This window comes from Ischnura elegans, chromosome X (genome assembly GCF_921293095.1).
Source record: "Ischnura elegans chromosome X, ioIscEleg1.1, whole genome shotgun sequence".
Taxonomy (NCBI): domain Eukaryota; kingdom Metazoa; phylum Arthropoda; class Insecta; order Odonata; family Coenagrionidae; genus Ischnura; species Ischnura elegans.
The window spans coordinates 23,932,284-23,956,337 of NC_060259.1; the positions used below are offsets into that span (position 1 = coordinate 23,932,284).

The window sequence follows — 24,054 nt, forward strand, 5'->3', positions numbered from 1 at the left end:
GAAGGGGATAGTGAAATTTGGGATATACGCTAATGTTACTGAGCTTCTCCCTATGCTAGTTACATTTCCTGGGGAAAATTCAAACTATGTGCCTGCCGTTATTAGCCATAAATGACTCACTGTATATACATTTCATCTCATTTTCGTCAAATGATGGATGCAGGAAAATTATACTTCGGGACCGCAATCTTCAAACCATCAATGCGGGACAACAATACTTCAGGGAACAATGGATGCAGGAAAAAATTACATTGTCTGTATGAAACTTTATTTGGGACCAGGAACGGTGAACAATGAATGCCGGTACGATCAGGGTTCCACTGTATTGGCTTAAGCCCATTTCACATGGACGTGGACATTCTCCACTACACATATGGGGAGTGATCACCACTTTTCACATTGGCTCAGACAAAAATCATCCACATCCAACCAATTGTGTTCAGCCTGCCACGGCAGAAGAGCATCATACAGACATGCACAATTTAAGTAATTGCTGTGCACCAGGAAATGAAAAATTGGAATAAAAATACCCATCAAACAAGGTTCCTTATTTATAACGTGATCTCACCTACCTCTTTACCTAACGATCACGGTATTGGTATTTAAAATGCAAGACATCACATTCGTTGGCCCTTCTCTCCACTTCAATAAATGGTGAAAAGACACTCACAGTTATCTCCAAGTTCACACTTATTCTACTGATGAATTTGCTTGGCCTGCATCAGCCACCCCATTCAAGTGCACACACAAACATGTCACTACGGCTTGTACACACAAATGATCAGCTGCTTGTAGGAGCCAAGCAGATGACTCCTCTATGTATGGACGGTCCGCACTCATGTGTAAGCTTTCACTTATGCCAATGGAACCTAGCCCACACTCGTTGCATGGACTACCTGTGTTCATAGGTAGTTGGCCAAAGGGAACCAGGATCGATCAGAAAAGAGTTGCGCCCACCCTCCCATCCTGGCTGACCAGAAAAAAGGGAGACTTTTGAGCTCCCCCACCATATTTCAATGGGTTAGAGTTAAGAAAAGACGAGGTTAATGTGCTATGACACATGTAATACAAGTATTTTTAATGGTAAACTTATATTTCACTATACAAATTGTTTCAATTGTGTCTGTAACTGTCCAGTGATTGATAGAGTGAATGAAATGAAATACTTGAGAGTAATTCTGGATAGTAATCCACGCTGGGATAAACACTTACTTACTGTAAACAAATGCCTTAGAAGTACCTTGTCCAAATTTTATTACCTACGAAGCAAATGTCCTCTTCCGGTTAAAAAAAACCATTTATCATGCTCTTGTTCATTCCAAACTTTCTTATGGTATAATCTGCTGGGGCAGTGCATACATGAGCACATTTAAGTGTGCACTCGTTTTGCAAAAAAAATAATTAGGGTAATACAGTCTAAAAATTACTACGAGGACTCATTTCTTTGGTTTGTGGCCCTAAATTTGTTGCCACTAAGGCATTTGTATTTATTCAAAGTGCTTAAATTGTTTTTTGCCAGAAGTGGAAATATGCCGAGTGTAAGTGACAAATATAAATATAACTTAAGGAATGTGTCATCTATTACGTCATATTATTATTATATGTCATGACAATAGATTCTGTAGTCTGGCTCGAAAGTTAGAAAACCTGCACTCAGCGAGACCTGACGTGAAAGAGAACCCCAGACTTTGAAGGAGTTTTCCTGAATTAAAACACTGTCTTGTACTATTGAGTATATGGTATAATGGCAGATATTGATTTAAATCACCTTATTTTTACAGTAAAACCCCTGCATAAAAAAACCTCTTTAAGGTAAAATTTCACAAAAATCTCAATAAAATGAAGTAATAGCCTCAGTCCCTACCATACATCATGCATGAAGAAATACCTCATGTGATGAACATCTAAAATCATAAAACCTCCTTAATTAATATTAGTAAGTCTGCATGTGGGCTCCATTTAGGAAAGCAATTTCTCTGCCGTGAAATTTTTCACTAGTCATTGGAAAACTAGTCTGTTATTCTTGAGGTATTAGCCTTACTTCAACAATGAAGGACCTAATTTCATGGAAAACCCTCAAGTCAGTTTGTGAATATAGAAGTTTAGGAATAGAAAACAAATTGTAAAGGACATGCAATAAAACAAGATATTCAGCTTACCATTACAGTGACATCGAAACCAAAACCAGCGAGAAAACCCGCACACTCCAGCGCAACATACGATGCCCCAACAACTAGAGTTTTCCCAGGACTATGGCGAAGGTAAAATATATCATCAGATGTTATACCATACTCTTTGGCTCCAGGAATGTCCGGGTAATTGGGTCTTCCTCCAACAGCAATCAGGATATTATCTGCAGTTATTTCCTCTACTTTATTGTCCCTACCAACAAGCTAAAAATAAAAAATAAAGGATATGCATCACCAATACCATAAATCAGGTCAAATAATATAATGAAAATAATTTGTGTATGTTTGACAATGAAACTAAAAAAGCACAGGACTTGATGTGAATGGATAAACATAGAGAAATGGTCTAATGGCAACTTTTACAATCCAAAGATCACGCGGGTGACTTGAAGACATATGTTTTACAACGCACACAGGGGATTGTCATGATAGACAAAAATGAGTGACATGGCAGCTATCCATGGTATGGAGCCCATTGATATTTTAAACAGTAAAACCTCTGCCTTGCAAACTTCCACAAAGAGAAGAACTCTGATGAACGAACAAATGCAATTAGTCCCACTAAATTCCTATATGAGTACATTGCTAAACACCCCCAATGAAAGAACTCCTGCTTTACAAAAACTCTGATTAACAAAATAAAAATTTGGCCCTGTCTCACGAAATTTACCTCTTAGAATAAGTGACTCAAAAAGTTGGTTAATATTCATGCCTTTGCAAATCAAATGGCTGCTTGTGGCACCATCATCACCAGTGGAGAGTTGATCGATGGCAACCTGCCACATGAATAATGAGCTGGATACTGGTATAAAAATTTTGATGTCCTCAATAACTGAAGCATTTGCCCTTTCAAAATGATAGACATAAGAAAATCATCCAAAGAATGAACTCCCCTCTACTAACTGGCAAAATATCCCATGAATTTCGTTAAGTATAGGTTTTACAGTATCATGGACCATACCATGGCATATATAGGAATATCAGAGCAGCCTAAGCTAATCTCCGTAGGAAAAAAGGTGAATTTTTAAGAGCATGCACACACAGTCAGAGGGAAACTAAGGATGACACAAATGCTCACTAGTAAAACTAGTAGACTAGTAAAGTGTAATCCCTGTTTATTTGGAAATCAAAGGTCAAATTTAACCTCAAATGACAAGCTCAGAATGGTGGCCGCTACGGGTATATTACATTTGACATCATAGGTACACATTTCACATTGTGAGAGAGAAGCTGCCTACATCAACGAACTTATTGGGGGATTGAAGCACTACTTTCGGAAGCTCAGGGAAAATTTGTAGTAAACTAATTTACAATATCTTGGAGTGAAAACTTAGTCCATGGAAACAAGTATTTTTCATTATAAAAATATTTAAGCTACCAATACAACATTCAGCTCACACTAAGTCTAGCATTTTAATGAATAATATAATCAACATAATCGTGACACAAGAGCAACAGCTCACTTGAGATTGGTTCATTTTCACTCCATTGCATTCACCATCATCACATTTTAGAAAGTGATTTCATTCATGAACCATTTCTCATCCATTGCTTCATCAACTATCTGTTGCATCCCCAACAGAAATACTATACAAGTTTCTCTTCACTAGCATTAAAGACAAACCTTCAACAAATACTACTACATTCAAGAAACAAAAAGGATTTCAGGGAGTGGTATGACTAGCTTTAGATACTGCTTTTATGAAAAGAAATTCAAATGAAGCAAGAAAATGATGTCTCCATGTTCCTGGGTTTCACCGCGTGGATTTTCACAAAGAAAATCCACGCGGTGAAACCCAGGAACATGGAGGCATCATCTAGACAACGCCGCGGAAAACTACGAATCAACTTGAAGCAAGAAAATGGACATCATTGCCTCGGAAATCCTACAGGAAATCATGTCTCCTGTTATATTGATATGATACAAGCTTTGAAGTGTACTACAGTAGATTCTCATTATTGCGAAGTTCACGGGACCGAAAAACTGGGGATTCGTAATAACGATGTTCGAATGAATGTTTCTTTTAGAAATTGTCGAAAAAAATGTGAACAATAAACATGATTAAATTCAGTGCAAGTATATAAAATTTTATTATTTAAACAAGAAAATTTGTTTCAGCTTCTCATTAGATGAAAGCAGCATGATGCAATGGGGGGTTAATATCTTCTGAATACATTAACTCCTCAATGAACGAAATAGATGTGCTAAAAGACCTTGTTTGTAAGTTGATAAACCTTCAGTCCGGCCGCAGAGAGTTGTCCAATGACAGTTAGAATGGTCTAGGTCGGGGTAGGGGGCAAGGTTGCCAAGGAAGATATGGAAATGCCTTCACTTCACTTGTAAACAAAAGAGTCCCTTGAAGAAAGGAGCTGGAAGGGATAAGGAGTGTGAAGGGCCCAGAGGAGGAATCACTTGTTTTGGTGGATCAGGCTTATTTCCGTGCTCCATATGCATTTGACAGCATTGTACGACTCGGCGAGGGTGTGAGGTACATTTGGGGGACATCTATTGGCTGCAAACTGTGCTGGCGCAGGGTTTTCCGCCCCTCCTATGGTGCTGTCATCGGGCAACTCTCGCCGGCCGAACTGTATGCAAGGAATTGAGGAGTACAGTTATCCTGCAGAATGCAACACTGCATGACAATGTGCGCTAACTCACGACTGTGAAGAATTGATCTAGCTGGGTGTGCGACGCTTCCGGAGCCGAACTATTAAAACTTCGCATATTGCATATCCACCTAAATGCCGATGCTTATTCGTGGAACTCCGTAATCAAGTTCATTAAGTAACTGCCAGGACCGGGACTGAGGTGCGTAATAATGGTTCTTTTACTATAGATTGGATAGGGCTTTTCGTTGGGATCAACGAATTGCTTCGTAATAACATTGCTCGTATTAACAATAGAACACTGTATACATTAGCTTACTTTCATACTTTGAAACAAAAAGCTTTTACAATAAACACACAAAACCAATAGCTTAACTTACATGGTAGAGTCTAAGAAGGAACCCCAAATTTCGTAAAACCAATTAGGAATTTTTAAAGCCCCACCTTTTCCAGGCCAAAGACCCAAAGAATTGCATACCATAAAAAAATTTCCCAGATGCCATTGACAATATTACCAGACTTTTCTCTGACCCATTCTGACCAGTACCAACACCTTTTATGGAACCAGAATTCCAATGGTTAAGATTATGGATTAGCAATGAGTCAAATTAGTAACTGTGGATTAACCCTTAGGCCTCGGGTACGATACGAGTGGCGGGTGGTGAGCGGCAAGCGGCGCCGCTCTGATATCGGGCCTCATTTAGTTGCGTGTAAATCCATTGAAGGTGGGTACGATATGTTTGAGCGGCGAGCGGCACCGCCCAGTGCCGCTCATGGTCCCAAGTCCAGACCGATTTCTTTTCCACTGCTGCTCGCCGCTCAGTAGATTCATCCTTCAGTGTAGTTGAAAATGTAAGCGGAGAAACATCAAAGTAGTGAGAATACAGCCAAACAAAGGAAGACTGAAGTTAGAAAAGGTGAGAAACCTGAGCGGTGCCGCTTGTATTGTAGCCACCTCTGCCGCTCAGGTTGCCGCTCGCCACTCACATCGTACCCGAGGCCATATAGCGCCAGCGGGCCGATCCATCGGCCAAGTTTTTTTATACTCACGCCTTTCATTTTTTGTTTCATGTAGCTTTGGTAACTATTTTTATTATCTATCATGCTTTAACATACCCATAAGTTTTGGGAAAAAAAATATTTCTTAAAATGCATATTAGGCTTCATGTAAATTTTTAGGCATAAACCTACAAATAGGGTGATTTCCTATTATTTTTTATAGCCTAAATTTAAATATTATTACTCCTGGAGTACTCATTTCACGCTTTTAGATTTTTAAATGATACATCTATTTTTCATGATTAAATGAAAAGTGAAAATTGACCATTGCCATTCGTCTAAACGGGATTTCTAAAACCAAATAATTTGTATATTATGAATATACACTAATGGTTGGTAACACATCACAATCAATACCTTTCATTTTCTTTGATGAAGGAAACTACCCTATTCACCAAAAAAAGCCCTGACATTCTTAAGCATAATAGGCTGCCACTAAAAGGGTTACGGCTGTTTTACATGAGGCAGGTCATTGTGCAATCTGACATACGTACAAAGGTGCCGTCAGAATTGAGCAGTGTAAACCAGTGAATTGCTAAAACACTTATGAGAAAACATGGATGAGAGATGGCAAAATAGCACCTGCTATAATTCCAAGCTCACATTCTTGCAATTTCAACCAATTTTTTTCAGTGCTAACCAGCACAATGACATGCTATGAATAAAATGGGCCTTCATACACAACATTTCAGCAATGCATTCCCATTGCACATTTCAAGGCTGTGTTAAACTGAGGAAAGAGGATTTCTAACAATAAAGTTTCAGGAATTTCAAGAATTTCATAAACGACTGGAATTCCCAGACTTGAGGACATAATTACATCACATTTAGCTTACCTTTAATTTATGTTTATCCAGGAATGTAGCATAGGCATTATAATATTTAATTTTTTTCAACACGAGATCACTACGATAACCAAAATTGAGTGACATGATGTGCTTCTTCACTTCACCAGCCATTTTTTCCCAGTTGTGCTTAACTACAAAATGAAAATTAGAAACAACATCAATAGAATTATAGGGTTGTAATCACATCACAATCAATGCTAAAATAAGTATTTAAATAACTTAACTAAGGCATAGAATTAAGCCAAATATTACAAAAAAACAGTAGAAGCACAATATAATGAATCTGATAAAAACTAAATTTCACAACTATGAGCTTTTAATATAAGTTCCCATGAAATTTACATGCATCCATATAGGGAAACTTCTTTGCAGCAAAACTTCTCAAGAACAACTGTCATAAAATTTAAGTTCGTTTTCATATAATCAAGTTTTATGCAAGTCATATCCATCTTCAATTTTTTTCTAAATTCGAGCAAACTTTGCAATTACACGACTTAGAAAGTGACGTAGATTTGAAACATTGGAAATCATTAGACTAAATTGCCAAATTACTCCTTATGCAAGTGAAGTCTAAGTAAGGCTTTGAGATCCCTTGAACATCATGGAATTGAGGCAGCAGGAGGGGAAACAGAGTTCATATGAAGCCCTTAGAAGACTGCAAATTTGGACAAATAGCCTATGAGAATTCATGACTCAACAGACATTGACACGGCAGCTAGGTGACACCTTCATCCTTTCCCTCATTCATGTCTCTGACCTAATTTTGAGGCCCCTGAATGCAAAGAATGGTGATGGAAATGGGGGGATGGAAAGGGGTGATTGGTGGACGAGGCTTCGAGAAGGACAGAACCTTAACCACGAATGTGTCAGTTTTGTGTACTTGACATGAGGCAAAATCCTAGAGAGGGAGCCTTAAAGGTCAAAATCGTTCAGCACCTCTGATATAAATTTTGGTATCACCTTTGGACAATGCATTTGATAGCATAGAATTTAAGTCTATAATATTGAAAATAACATTTATAGGGGGGACAGGGGACATGATAGCACTAAACTTCCACTGGAGTATGACATTTACATATTGAGTCACTACATGATTGCACAAATTGAGTGTCACCGCAACATCGAACAACTGCCCTGCTAGATGGCACGTCATCTTTAGGAATCTCGAGCCATCCTCTAGTTTATATGCCTCATGACTTCACACGGGAAGAGGATTCGTGACCAAGTACCCACGTGCCACATTGGTGCATACGGCAAGCCAGGATGTCCAGCACCACACCAAGTAAATGAGTTTCCCGCAAACTCAGTTGAGTACATGCAGGCCCCTAACTAGGGCAGATCAGGGGGGAATGTGCGCCAGGCGGTGGGGGTGGCAAAATTTGCAATTGAGTCACAATGCAAACAAATTATTTGTAAAAGTCATGTTTAAGTATATTGTAGTGTATTAATATAAGTGTATTCCTGTAAATGTTATTGAAGTGTCATTCACAAATAAAACTTCTTAGTAGCATACAGAGTGTGTAATTTCAACTACTGCATCTCAAAAAATAGGTTATGGAGGTGATATATTTTAGAGGTGGGGGAAAGGTGAAGGAAGGGGGATTAGGGGGTGGCAAACTGATCTTAGCTATAGAGCGTTCCACATTTAGTTGACAGTACGGGCCTTATGGATAACAGTGTTGCCAAGCTTCCGCTCCGCCGGCAGGCATCCTAACAGCGTATGCAACCACACATAATAGAGCGCCAAAATGGTTTAGTTCAAAAAGGATTTAGGGATCGCACGAAAGACGGCGTAAATTGGGGAATATTTTAGCGTTAATTACAATACCTTTGCTGCAATATATAAGGAAAAGTTTTTGTTATTTTATTATGTACTTATTCAATGCACAAGCTGAATAATGAATAATCTGTAATGTAAAAAATAACAATAAATTGAAGGATAATAAAAATTATTGCCACTCCTGAATGAGACAAAATTTCTATTCCTTCCATATTATGCATTATTGTTTTGGCTCTGGCTAGTGTTACATGAAAGGCGATGTTGTATATGACATCATCAATCTTTAATTTTTTTTAAATATCCCGTACTTGGTTTATTGTAAATTAAAGATCTCTTTTCAAGCTGACATCTTCGAAGCTAATTTCCTTAATGTTCTCTTTCCTCCACCTTGTATTAGGCAAGGATTTCAATTTCCTTGAGTAATAAGAGGCATTATCTACCACTATAATTGATCCTTCGGGTAAGTTTGCAAGAAGTGAGTGCTCAAACCATCTCTCGTAACACTCACCACCCACTTCTTCATGCTCATCCATTGAGTGCTTTTTGTACAGAAACACATGCAATGCTTCTTTTATGAACCCATTTACCGTTCCTGCGTGTATAATAGCAAACCGTCCTCCTCGGGAAGTAGGGGCCAAGCCCAGTATCGAGGCCCTCTGCCAGTATTTAGTCCAGCAAGGAAAGCTTGACGCGGGTTTTCTAATTGTCTGTTTCGCATACTAATGTTCACTATTTGTCCAACATTAATCCAACTTTCGCCTGTGAATATACTCGTCCTGCGTTCACGACGATATTTTTTTAGCTGCCTTAAATAATTAATTGTGCCACCAACGATGTATCATCCCTTTCGATAAGGATGCTTCTTTTCCGCCTGCGTTCGTACACGAAGCCTATGTCCAAAAGAAGACGATATAGTGCTGTCCTTTTGTAATCTGGGAGAATACTATCCATATTTACCGATTTTAAGATGGATTTTAAAGTCGGAGGAATATTTTTCACGAAAGATTCATGTACCTTCCTTCTTATTCCCGATCTCACAAAATCGTCGAAAATCACTGCTCTCGAATTTTTGTAAGGCTGTCTAATTTCTTTAGTTTTTGAAGGAGTCACCAATGGACCACGGGAACTTTCCTTTCTCACTCTGTCTCCTAGCACCCAGTAGCTTCGAAGCTTCTCGGCAGGCCTCACTAATGCTGAGAGATTTCCTTAAATACGAGAAGACTTTGAACACCAACTGTCTTTCGCGGCTTATGAGCTTCTCACCTTTTCTCCTCTTCTTTGTATCGGATATATTGGTTGGGCATGTTACAGCAGAGATAAGTGTAAAACACACTTCACAATTCTCAAATTCAGCAGACTACACAACACTTGTTCACTCCAAAAAAAATGCAATGACAAACTGAAGGCCTTCGTAAATTCTTCCCCCGGCCCCTTCGGCTACGGTCGATTTTGGTGCAGGTTTTCTGGTACCCTATGAAAGGAACTCAGAAAAAAAACCCAAGCCCCCTTTTGTAAAAGGCGTGCACTGGATGAGAAAAAACCCAAGCCCCCTTTTGTAAAAGGCATGCACTGGAAGGCGTAGTGTTTCGCACAGATTATGAGATATTTTCTTTCTTGGCTTATGCGGTGGGACCGAAACACCCAAGGCGACAGCATCTTATTTCCAAGCCGCTTGCTTACTTTCGTGTATCAATGTATTCAGATAAAAACACTGCTGTTACAACGTATGAGTATTTTCTGTTTAGGATATCAAACGAATAGATAAATACATTTCATAGAATGCATTGACGAAACACTCCTTCTCCGCCCGAGAATTTTCCCTCTGCACGCAAGAAAAAGCAAGAAGCCCGGCCCAGCGGCGCCGTAATATTTTTTCTTAAGATCAAAACCTTGTAACTCGCTTCAGAATTGATGTAAGTTAATGATTTTTTCACCAAAAATAACTTTGTAGTTTTCTCCACATTTGATACGCAACATATAGGGACCTACGACGTAAGAAACGTAAGTTAGTAAGCGACTACTTTTTACCTTGCAAAAATAAAAATTTTCTTGCCCTAAAGGGTGTTACGTCGGCATAACAACATTTTAACTCATAATTTGTACAATTGGTGAAAACCTTCAAAGAGAAAATAGTGTGAAGAATTTTGCGCAGAAGATTCAATTCAATACAGACAACGGTCAGGCAGATATTGCGAGAAGAAGATTAAGTAAAAAAATACACGTTCCTGACGGAAATTTAAGGAAGTGTTTTTTATAGCTTTTGTTATAATTTTTATCGAAAAACTATTGGCACCAATGAATGCAGCATCTCTTTCTACATTAGAATGCAATTTTTAATCAGTGCATAACGCAACATTAATTTTCGTGCTGTTATTGACAACACCGCGCTCCCGGCCTTATGGAGATTAACATGGGAAACGATTCTCCATAAGAGCCCATACTGTCAACTAAATGTGGAACGCTCTATACCCCTGACAAAACTCCTACTTCCAGCCCTGAGAACATGTTACATATTTTCATTGACAGAATGAGAGCAAAGCAAATGAAGGTAAGAGAGAGGAGAATGCAACTACTGGTATAATTAATTTAAGAAATAGCTGGAGGACTACCTTCACAGAGTAACCTACAACTCCACACAAGAAGATGACACATTGGTAGGGACATGCAAAAGTCGCAAAGGCTATAATGCAAATTTTAACGTGAATTTCGGGGTTTTCCTGTGAATACACAAATTATGTGTTAATTGCAATTTTCTCCAACTCAAGGGCGATTTTCACCATCTCAGACGCGATTTTCCTAATGTTTTTCTTCTGCTCATGCTTCTCCCATGAAATTTTTTTCTGAGGGATATATTTAAGCTACATTGTTCTGAATTCTTCGTTAAAACTTTCGCGGGTGCTCGTCATGTTGAATTAAAACTTTTGGGCTATGTCGCCGCATCAATTTTGGGTGGCCCCAACGTTTCCCGACCGATGCTGGTCGCTTTCTCAAGGGAATCTGAAGACGTGGGATTTAAAATTGGTATACATAGGTATACGTGTCAGGTGGTGGGGGAGGGGAGTGAGAGGTTGGAGGAGTAGGTTGTCGATTATTTTTGCCGATTAAGCACCGTGAAATTCAGGCCACTTTCCAACAAGACGACTAGTAGTAGTACTATATAGTACTAAGGAGAATTACAGAAATTACAACAAAAGCAAAATTCCCAGGGTTCAGTGGATGTAATTCAAGCAATGCAGGAGCTCAAATTGTCTGAGGCATCGTTTGTATCCCAGTGCCTTTAAGCAATTTGGACCCCCTCTGCAAATGTGGACTCAGAAAGACTTCTTTCCTGCTATAGCACTGTGTTAACAGATAAGAGAACAAATATAAAAGAAGAAAATTTGGTCAAAATAACAATATTTCATTTGAAATTACAGCCATTTAAAAGTAATTTCTCTATGTAAGCTCGATATATGGATAAACGAAGGATAAAATATATAAAATAGGTGAATTCAGTCAATAATCCATTTACATTATTGATTAAATTATCCCCAGCTAATAATATCCTAAATTTAGGGCAATGGGTGGGCCACTGAAAGCATGGCTCTCAATCAACATAAAATATTTTGCCGTTCCAATAACACCGCTTTCAGGGCAAAATAATATCGCTTCTGTAAAAATATATCACCACTTTTGGCTATAAAATAACCCCACCTTTTGCATGTCCCAACACATTGGTAGTTGAAATAATAGAACACCTGATGTAGTAATTTCAGGAGATCTGGGTTCAAATACCAGTCTAGGCAAATGATTTTTCCTCTGAGGTATTTGCGAACTGCAAGTCCTAGGATGACAAAGTTTTTTCACAGGAGTGGAAAATAACAGATCATAATGTCAGCAAATGCATAACGGTTGGTCAAGAGGTGGAATCTGAAGTCCCAGGCCCCCCTTATCTCCACACAACTGCCTAAGCTAGTCATCTAAAAATGTGCCTGTTTTAGTGAGAACAACAAATGATGATGCCATCACCTTTGACTTCAACAAAATTTTATTTAAAAACTATCGTATGCTGTTGAAAAAAATTTTATCAGAACAAGAACTAATTTCACAATTATGCATTACAATTCATTTGGTCACTCGAATATTGTTATAATGTGGTTCTACTGTAACACATAATATAACATTACCACCAAAGGTCAGCAGAAATTACATACAGACAATTCTAAACTATGATTAGAAGTCCATAATGACTTTTATTATTTGGAGAAATATACAGCAGGCATGAATAGTCTTTAGTACTTTAATGTATAAGAGGTCAGAGAAATGCAAATAATTAATGCTGATTGGTAATTATACTTATTATGCTGAGCTATCTTTTGAGGTAATCGCTATCTATTGAAGTGAGCAATATGGCCACATTCAGCAACCCAGTGGTGGGTGCTGGTAGCCAAAGACTGGGGTACTTGGCATTTAGCCTCCCAAAAAGTTATTGTTGCTTCATAAACTTGCACGTTGAATAATTCATAGAACCAATTGAGTAAAACTGGCAAGGACCACATGAATGATTGAGAAAATGAACCACAGAGTTGAAGACTTAAAAAAAATGCAATCACCGTAAAAAAAACAAAGGCATTTATAAACAATTATAATTACCTTCCTCAGGAGTCTCCCAACCAAAATGAGGTGAGTCTTTAATGTCACATCCCACAATAGCAGACTTGTGCATCAGCTTCTTCGGTATGCAACCGACATTCACACATGTTCCTCCAAGCCCCCATTTGGTGCCTTTTGGAGTTGGATTAACAAAATCACAGACAGCAACCTTTCGACCAAATGATGCCGCTTCCTACCATAAAATGATTGCAAAGAATTTAACTTAATTCAACTTGCATAAAAAGGGCATTCCATTTCAGTAAAATAATTATTGACCCACAAATTAAACAACACCACTCAAATCCATTAACTAGAGGCGGAATTCCGTACATGCCTGATATCATTTTTCAGTGCCGGTTTCTGCAAAAAGTTATCTCTTGTATCAACTAATGATAATGATATGCATTCTGGACACCTCTACTGACTCTCTTCAGTGGAACCGACAATTATGTGAAGTCATGCTGTAGTAGGTAAAAAAAGTACAGCCACATGTGTAGTTAGACGCCTCAACAAATCACTTGACATTTTCTGAAGGAGCTAGAAGTTAATAGTTTTCGAGAGATATGTATTAATGACGCATAATTTAAACCACAGACTCGCTTTGAAAGTCCTGCGGGTGTGATGTGGCTTTTTAAGGAAATTTAGCAATGTTTCTCATCGGATTTTTTTCTAATTTAAGTAAATAAATGTGCATATTCCAGGATTCATAATTGTCAGCAGAGGTCCCAACCGTCATTAAAACTCATCAGTAACGTGCACAGAATTCCATCCAGGAGCTGAGTTAACTCTTTTGTACAACATAAAATAATTATTTCATAAGCCTTCCATGATAGCCTAAATATCAAATGTTCAGTTAGCATTCACAACCAAGATGAGTACAGTGGAACCTCGATAAAGCGAGTACGGGCTATAGCGAGACCCTCGCTATTACGAGAGATAGCCGATGCACCATCAATTGATCCTATAATAAGCATGTTAAAAATTTCGTTTTTACGAGGCCCTTTTGGTGTTGGCTCTCGCCATAGCGAGGGTTCCACCACCGGAAAAACTTACACCAAGACTCCTTAATCTCTGTAATTGCTAGCGATCTGTTAGAAATGAAGTTAATGGAGTGCTCAGTCTCAAATTTATGTGGTAAACTGTCGTTCGATAAATAAGTAGTTAATTTTGGTGAAAATATTGTGGCATTAGCATTCGCGAATGCTTGATCTTCTTTTGTTCCTCGGGCAGCAGAAAGCAATCGTCAGCATACCCGCATGTCCGGGAGTTGCATTAATAGAAAGCATTTGATGGAACACACCATGGCCAAAAAAACACCAAACACGTCTAAGCGAGAAAATAAAAATAAAAGAGTAATATGAGGTATATTGGCTATTATTTACACCACCTCCGGTAAAGCGACAATTCGCTATAGCGAGTGTTTATTGGTGCACCATGGGGTGTCGTTTTATCGAGGTTCCACTGTATATAGTACTCATCATTACGACATTTACGGGACCGAAAACCCTGAGGTTTGTAATAACTAAGTTCGTACAAACATTTCTTTTAGAAATGCAATTGACAAAAGATGGATCTGATATGACAATATCCTCTTTATCATTTATGCAAAAATAAGCATTAATTACGCTCTCTAGAATTTTTTGCGACCACAGAGGTATATTTCTTACCGTGTATATAATATCTAAAAATATTCTTGTTTTGCTTTGAAGCCATCTGCTGTTGAAAAGTGATCATGAGGAAAACAATTTTAGACAGCCTAGCTCTTGCCCTCTGAATTCATTTCAGTTTCTTGTTGCTTTCCTATTTTCGTGACCATTCAGCGGAAACAATATCCACGTGCATAACGACAAACTTCATGGTTCCTGCATAACGCAATCAAGGGTTGACTTCTTCTCAAATACAGCAAGTCCTCAACATACAAACAAGATGCATTCGACATCTTCTTCATAAGTTGATAACCCTATACAAAGCATCGAAAAGTATGGTTATCCTAAAGAATGCAACACTGCATTGCAATTTTGCATTAACCCTTGAACGGCTAGCGTGCCCATATGGGCACAGCTGCAGTGGTCTAAAGAATAACGTATAAATTCCAACCCAAACATTGTAGAGCATGCCGTCTCCGCCAGAAATGATTACAATATATCACTTTATTCGGTTTGTGTTTACGGCCAGCGTTTATACCAGCAGTTGACTGTGGCAGGATAGGTATTCTTACTCGCTCTGTTCAAGGTGGCAAAAGACAAAAAATGACAAAGGGCCTTCAGTAAATGAGATTCTTTTTCCTTTTTATTTTTGACACTCTGTTATGTATTTAATCTTATCCTTATAATCAATGTTGTCAACTTCGGTTTCTTTTGCCAGCTTTGTGATATCTTTCGTGCGAGACAAGGAATTTGCATTTATTTTTGGGTGATCCCATATGGGCATGCTAGCCGGTAGCCAAGGGTGTCTTTTTTGGCAGATGTTTATGGCTACAAACATCGTTGGGTCTGTTATCACATAATTTTTATGTAAAATGCAAGGTTGTTGTCAACCTTTCATTTTTTCCTTATGTCATCCGATTTTAACGACTTCAATATATTTGCTTTATTTTTTAAAATATTTCCAATAATTTTTAGGACAAAAAATACACTTTATATTATTGAACACTTTTATTCATGGTGCTTGCATTTAGCTCAACTATCTAGTATGAAGAATGTTGGGATTATTTTCTACATTGGTATACATACCCAACAATCAGGGGCATGGTGGAAGGGGAAAGGATGCTTAATAAATACAATGATTGTTGTTCAATCTCTTGGGAAGGTTCATGCTACGTGCCCGTTGTGTTTTGCCTCAATATTTTCCACGCCTGCAATTCTATTGCAATACTCCAATGAGAGCTTTTGAACAAAATTGTTTGTGAGTAGGACAAGAATCTTAGAGCAACAGCATATGTGAAGAGAGGATCGGAAGTCTTTCTACTCCCTCTTATGGGACGTTGCATTCAATAATGCCTTGATTTGAAATTTCAGATTCAGATTTAATTTCTTTGACAAATTTGGATCCAGAGTAAAAGGTGAAGGGCATTATCTGTGGATATTTGGATCAGAGGTATCCGGTCCGACTACAAGCAAGCATCATAAGGTTAAGACTATGAGTGAATACTTACATATCTCTGAGTGCCATGTAAATTTTTAGCATTGAAAGAGGAAATTTTGACAACTATCAAAAGTCCATGCATAAATATGCAACACTGCACGATGTGATAAAAAAATGCAGCAAAATTTTTTCTTTTGCTTTGATGTGCAAAACAGGGGTGCATCTCTTACACGTGCACGGCTCTTACATGCACTTATACAATATACAGTAAACTCTCGATTAAACGAAGCAGGATTTTACGAAGTTTTCGATTATACGAAGAGATAGTGCGGTCCCGGCGAAAAGCCTATGGTAAATACATGGTGCTATTCGATTATACGAAGTTTCAATTTTACGAAATGTTTTGAATTTACGAACCCCGGATCGGTCCCCAGGAGCGAAAGGCATTCGTTTATACGAACTATGGCAAAATATTTGTCAACAAAACTAGTTACGCCGGCGTATGTAGCTTAAAAAAATCAGCGCTTCCAACTGTGGTTCATCAAAAGTGTGAAATCGTAAATAATAGTTCAACTTTGGAGAGAGAGGGTTTGCCTAAAACCTCAAGGTGGGAAATTAGGGGAAGTAGGAGTTAAGTAAAATATCGCGACTGACATACTGCCCCTATTTACGTGCCTATTCGTAAACATCGCATCGACAATACTTCGTAGTTTAACATGTCAGGAAGGTCGCGCAGGGTATTTCGTACACTCCTAATTAACCCTTTGCACTGCTGTGAACGTACCTGGTACGTTCGCAAGGCAGGCTGCTGTGAACGTACTTCAAAGACTACTCGACTACTTTTCGCCGAAGCACTTCGAAGGGTCGCTAATCCGGGACCCTTTCCTCGACGAGCTCACCCTCGCTGGCCCCTCTCTTCGACCCTCCGAGCGTGGGGCCTTTTCTCCCCAAAAGTGACCGCTCTGACTGCATTTTGAAAATCTATCAATCAATGCCATCATCAAAAATAATTGTTTGCATCGCACTCCTGCCAATCAGGCATTCGAGTAAGTCTCTGAACCGTGTTTCTGCGATGAGAAATAACGATTTTGTTAACTTTGCTAAAATGGCCAAGTTAATAAAATTGTCATTTTTCATTGCAGGAACACGGTTCAAAGACGTACTTAATTTCCTCCACTACAATCGCAAATTGCTGGAAATCGGCCAGATTCCCTTTGATGGCGCATCATGAGGATGTTCTCGAGGTTGGTAATTGATACAACTAGCCTACTAGTAATTCTACTGCTATAATATCACGGCTATAGTTGATTCGTTACGTTATACCTTCAGGAAGCTGCAGCGGATATAATCGCGGAGGAGAGTAGAGGCTTAAAAGATGATTTTGAAAAATTCTTGGAAAAAGCAGGAAGAGCACAGCGCGCAACATCAAACGATTATATTGCCCTTGTCAACGATCTCCGGGCTTGCGACAATGGGATGCCAGTACATACGTCGGAAGAAGCAGCGGCCGGGACTAGTCAGAATAGCAGTAACGACGAAGATGAAAGCGAGGAAGTAATTTCACCAAATAAAAAAGAAGTACATGCTGCCCTCCAAACATTAAGATATTTTGATCTGGCTAACGAGTTAGGTCCCCAATTTCATTCCCATTTATGCAAGTGAGAAACAATGGTGGAAGCGGCGATGGAGAAGGGCAAGAAGAAAAAAATAACAGATTTTTTTAGTAGTATCTTTTCGTGTATACAATAGCCTTCCTGAGTAAACAACTTAAATATCTTAAGTATTGGGCTCTATTAACCACAAACTTATTTTTCAGGCTACTCGTAATGAAGACGACGTTCTCACTCTAACCATGAACTTTCTTCTCGCGCGTCTCCCCGTTTTCCCATGCCGAGAGATCTTTCTTTCCAAAGTCTTTGTTTACTTCCTCCTGCGGCCTTCTGCTGATCTTGCTGACACCCACCTTACGCATCCCAAACCCCTCCTTCCGCAGCATTTCCCATTCACTCCCCCCGTAAGGTTACGGATCTTGAATGCGTCGTAGAAAAATACGCCCCCCAAACGTAAACTGAGGCAGAGCTGAAGGCCCTTTCCCCACCCTTCTCTCTCCTGCCCCCTCCACCCCACCATATGCTGACCGCTTCTTTCCTCAGGCAATCCCAATCCCACTCTTATTCACCCCACCCACTGGGAACTTTCCCCGATTGTGGAGAAGGGCATTGTTCATCTTTACCTGCAACGGGAGTAAGTTATTAACCGGAGAGAGGCTGAAGAAGAATCTTCCACTATCGGAGAAATGGTGCCGCGCTTCTAATTGTCTCTCTTCTTCTCTGCTGACGTTTCAATTGAAATTATTTTCGTTGCTCTTTCCTCACTATATTTATTTACGATTATGGCGCGACTATTTTTTAGTGCTGAAACTAAGAAATTCTTTTCTCTACGTCAATGATTCTTTGCATAACTTTCAATACGGAGGAGAAAGGGACACGAAAACTAAATGAGGTGAATGTACAGGTTTCTGCGTGTCATTTTTGGGAATTCACGCAAGTGAACCAATACTTCACACACGTTGAGAAATGATGAAACATCTCTTGTAGAAAAACTCAATGCCGATAATAACGTTTCTCTCTTTATTTCTCCGATAATGGAAGATGTTTCTCCTGTCGTTTTCCGGTTGGAACCTTGCTCCCGTCGGCATAAAAGAAGAGAGAAATACTATAAGAACATAGCAGTTCACACCCGGTATGAAGAATATGGTCCTGATGAAGAATAAAGTCTTTCGTAGCAATGTCTGCTAAGATGACGGAGCACAGTATCCGGACGAAGAACTCAAACAGAATTTACTTCAAACATTCGCCAGAAAATAATCATATCCTACGTAATTTATAATCGTAACTGAATCTCAATGAAAATAACTAATGGAAAAGATAGCACATTCAACTGAAAATACGGAGTAACTTGAAATATTAACTTACGAAGGTTATTTTGGAAACGGGTGGAGGCCCTCGTTTTTCTTTTTTTTTCTCGTCACTGAGCGATAGAGACATAAATGGCAGTTAGGCCGGCTGCCACTAAAATTCCGTGGGTGCTGGAAACAAATATATATCTTACGCGAACTTAATAGTTGTTATTCGCTCCTAACCACAAATTTATAACATTAAATTCTTATAATAAACTTTGCAATTATGATTTGATTACGTTTTCTAAACTGGTCAGGAATTTCTTAAGCGATCGTTGATGTTGAAGTATGAATGAGAACTGGGAATTTTATGGTGGTATAATTATTTAACGATCTTTCACAGCATAAATCGATAACAAAAAGTCTTTCCTGTGAATAATACTGAGAATAACCACCGAAAACATTTAAATAAGACCACTAAAGACAAAAAAGGTCGGAAGAAACAAAAGCGAACATTTTTTCGTGACTTATGAAAAAGGTTTGAAATTACGAAACTCGATTTTACGAAGTGTCAATTTTCCGGTCCCACTGACTTCGTAAAATCAAGAGTTTACTGTAACTTTTTCTAACAGAATTATTTCCTCTCAAACAATGACTAATTTTAATCCCTGCTTTTGATGCATTTAATACTTACGAAACAACACAATCCCCATTGGATTCCTTACCTTCACTGCTGCTAAACCTCCTGATCCTCCTCCAATGACAACAAGATCATAATCTCGCTTTTCGTAAGTACCAGCAGCTCTCTCTGCTAAGGTTCCATCTCGGTAATATTTTTCAGTGGCATCACAACCACCAACATGTTGCCCGTGCATAAATACATTTGGTACAGTTGTTTGCGAGGTAAGTTCAGCAAGTGCATTTTGGATGGCTAATCCTTCATCTAGCAATAAAAATGAAACAGCATATTCAGGATAAAAAATTATTAACAACCCAAAAAGTTGACTGATTTAGCTTTTCCCAGTCAGTAGTGTCTTGCAATCAATGCATACTTTATGTTACAAATCTCACTCTTAACAAATTACTATTTTATAATGAAGAATACACCTGAAAATTTAAATACTGGAAACATTGCATCATAGCTTCATAATATCAATTTCAAAATTAGGTCAACAACTCGACAAATAAATGTAAACTTTGAATATATAATTTTAAGTAAGTTGTTCCTGGGGTAATATGAGGGAGCATGGTAGGCAAAGCACAGCACTTGCCACAAATCCATTATTCAGCCTTAAGACAACCTGAAACAAAAACCTCAAAATGAGTGGGCACAAGGGAAGGAGCAAGCCCCCTGACTGTAAAAAGAGTCAAATTGCACTGCCTAATGTAAAGACTGCTATACAAGGCGAATGATCATGCTTATGAAATCATTCGCATGTATAATGTAGCAAATCACGAATGAACCATCATGCGCATAATCATGCAGGGAAAATTTAATCATGTTCTATTTTACTCACATGATCCTGTGAATGATGGCATGATCATTCACCATGTATAGCGGCCTTAACGTGTTCTATTCATGACTTAGTATAGTCTACTAAAAGGAATTCTCCAACTCTGAGTAGATGGATTTACCAAAACATGGTAGCAATGCTTAGAAACGCAGCACGTAACAGGTCTGAATAGTAATAGTGAAGAGATGGAAAGAGTAGGAAGTGTTCAATACACGATTGAACGAGAGTGATACACAATGGGTCACAATTACTACGCAAAAATTAATGGTTATACACAGGTGACGCAAACATAAAGGATTAAAACATCTATTAACATTACCCATATCACGTAATTTTTTAATAAAAACGAAACATCGTCATAGAAAAGAAAATAGCAAAAACACGCACGTAACTGGAGAATTAAGTCGATTCATCAATATTTAAAACAATTGTCAATATCATACTTGATCTACTAATGGGAAGGAAATTTAAGATACCAATAAGTTAATATCAATTATCGTTGGGCCATTCATTCACGGCTACTTGGAAGCATATCAACGGCACCTCCTACTAGCAAAAGACAATGGGCAGTCATCTGGCTTCCTTTCACAATGCCAACACACATGGTGTAGAGATATTTACAAAAAAAACTTACCACCCATCATATCCAACTCCACGGCATGGTAAGTAATCTTCTCCATGGCGAACATTTCCTTCACCTAGGGTGAAAAATAATGTCAATAATACCATCATTCACGCATCTGCTAAAGAAGTAATCGACTCGAAGAGGTTTTCACTTACTCTTTTACAAAATTTACAATAGGATTTGCTGAACACCATCACGGCGTTCCCGCGTATTAAATTCTGCACCTTCTCCATCATTGTTTCACTGGCCCTAACATAAAATGATGACAGATGTTAAACCAACACACATTTTGTACAGGTATGATGAAGAGTTATACAGGATATCTTAGTTGCGAAAGAAGCATGACGTAAGACAAAAGACTCGACATTCCTAGCTATGACCGTTACTCATTTTTCGCGAATGCCATAAAAACCACATTGCTTCACATGCATTACCTCAATTTGTTATAAATTCCTTCTCGGATCTTCCACAGTGGATGGGAGTGACTGGCACATTCCCACCGACCACTTGCTGGTCGGACAGCTGTCTGATTTGTGTCAGATGAAGCCGGATCAGAGAAAATATCTTAAAGACGAAAATTCCCCGCCTCCCCCACCTTCCACACGGCAAGGCCGCAGAGCGGAGAGACGATAGAGGGTAAGATAAAAATTGGTATCTGGTGATGAGGTTGATGAGGTGATCTTTCTCGCGTAGTTTGGATGGACACCACTGTGCCGCCCTAGTCCCAATGGCAGCATTTTGGCGGCGTATTTGAAATTACCCACCGACTTCGTCTTCATCCGCGATGTATTAGCGCGTCCATTCAAGATAGAGGTATAAAGGAAACTTAATAATTAATTATCAAATGATACTAAGTTAAAAGCACTTGATTTTGCATCAATGAGGTGCTATCGTCGAATTTATCTGTCGTAGAATACAATGCTCGAGGATACTTGACGACACATTTTCATTGAGACATAGCTCTATTAAATTCTGGCGTGATTTTACACTATTTACTAATCTAGATCCTCATCTCTTAGTGCGGAGGAGCGAAAATAAACGCTCTGTCTGTTTTATGACGTCCTGCGATTGTAGCGCTATAGGAGTGTTCATGGAGACAACTCGAACTCTATCCGAAACGAAGACATTGAAGTTTACTATTATCTCTCCCTTTCTCCGCTGACCACTTCCTTCCGGTTCCCGCGGCCGCGGCTTTTGTAGGTCATTTCGGTATTTCCTCTTGGCACGAACCAGCACGAACGAAATATATCTCGTGTCATGCGTTACGCAAGACTTGCGGTCAAAGGTTTCCGATAAACGTGGAAATTCACACAATGACGCCGAACATTTCTCGTATCACCATGTTTCGGAGTTTTATTACTCTTGAGAATGAAGAAATGGCGTTGATTTTTCTTTATTAATACAACTCTTTCCATGTGCATACTTTTCTATTGTAATTTTTTACGGGGGACTAATCATTCAGAAATGTTAGCATCTCCTGTTAATTAATGTTCGGAAATCGTCCACTTAGATATAAATGGAAAAGAGTCGTTGCGTAGCCTACGTTATTCGAATATTATATTTACACATGTATAAACGCAGGCTACGGTCGTTGCTTGATGCGGGAATTGGGATTAATTGGGGTCACTGTGTTCAATTAGTTTGACTGCAGATAATTTATCCCTGCAGTCGATCATTGATTGGAGTGAAAAGGGTGTAGCACGGCTTCTGTTTGTAGTGTCATGACTCTTGGGGGGGTTGGAAACAAATCTTGAACTATGTAACTACACCCGGCGAAGTTGATATTCCATGTGCTTAAAAAAATTTCTGGAGCCCTTACAGTGATTCAACTTCCAGACGGAAGCGCAATGAATTCTTGATATGCGAACTCGGATTGTAATGGAGAACGTATTTGACCTGATGTTATTGTTCTATGTAGGTATATAATATTATCTTGATTGCTCCTTGTTACTCGATATTATTTAATTAATCTATACTAGGTATCGCTGTGACTAGAACTTTAAACACCTCTGTCATTAATTTGATAGGTCATTCGAGGTATTGCTGTTTATCATCATCACTTAGCATAATTTTTAAGGCTGTGTTATCAGAGGAAAAAAGGTCACATTCAGCCATGTGTAAATGGAAATTACTAATTAGTGATAATTACTAAACGTTAATGGCCATTTGATAAGTTTAAATAGCATCAGATCTCAATCAAAAGTAAGATTTGGGAATGCTGTGTATAATGCCAAATCATTGGATGATGCAATATGAGTAGCTGCAAGCTAATAAAAAAAAACTTTGCCATCAATGTGCGTGCTCTTGCAACCATAGCCCATGAAAAGTTTGGGTAATACTGGTACTGACTGCTTTTCTTACTTCAGTAGGAACTGTGTATTTAAGAAAAGAAATGAGAATATATGAAAAAGTAATTTTAAGAAAATGCCTGTCTAAATGAAAGTTCCATCATCACACCTGGCAGAATAAACTTCGAGGGCAGCACTAATTGCCCCCCCCGACAATTTTTCTTCCAGCAACCATGGCACTGGTGCCTCCACCCTGATAACCCTTCCATTTAGGCTGTTGATTAAAAAGGGATATTTTTATTTGCAAAAATATATCCAATTTAGGAATATTAAAAATACTTGTGAACAATCGGGTACATTAGGTATCTGAGTATTCGGCAGGATCTTTAACATGAATGTAGAATTGGTATTCAGAGGGTGGTGAAGGCAAAAGCAGTACTAGGAGCTCATTGATTGGGGTATTTGGCAGCAAGGTTCTTCGGTCACCAGGGTCATAACCCTTCTGAAATTTATCAAGAAATTTTTATTT

The 24,054-nt window shown here is 38.7% G+C and overlaps 1 protein-coding gene across 2 annotated transcripts in view; it reads right to left on the reverse strand.

Moving 5' to 3' along the window:
- Positions 1-21,864, reverse strand: part of LOC124170689 (thioredoxin reductase 1, cytoplasmic-like) — a 33,460-nt gene extending 11,596 nt beyond the window's left edge. For both annotated transcript variants that reach the window (XR_006867534.1, XM_046549591.1), the window contains exons 1-7: positions 21,672-21,864; positions 21,393-21,486; positions 21,247-21,310; positions 19,824-20,041; positions 13,116-13,308; positions 6,692-6,834; positions 2,160-2,393 (exon numbers count right to left, since the gene is read on the reverse strand). Coding sequence is in view for 1 of the 2 variants with exons in the window: in XM_046549591.1 (XP_046405547.1) it covers positions 2,160-2,393; positions 6,692-6,834; positions 13,116-13,308; positions 19,824-20,041; positions 21,247-21,310; positions 21,393-21,473 (933 nt within the window). In the remaining variant the exon portion in view is untranslated. The remainder of the gene's footprint in view (positions 1-2,159; positions 2,394-6,691; positions 6,835-13,115; positions 13,309-19,823; positions 20,042-21,246; positions 21,311-21,392; positions 21,487-21,671) is intronic.
- Positions 21,865-24,054: the final 2,190 nt, after the last annotated feature.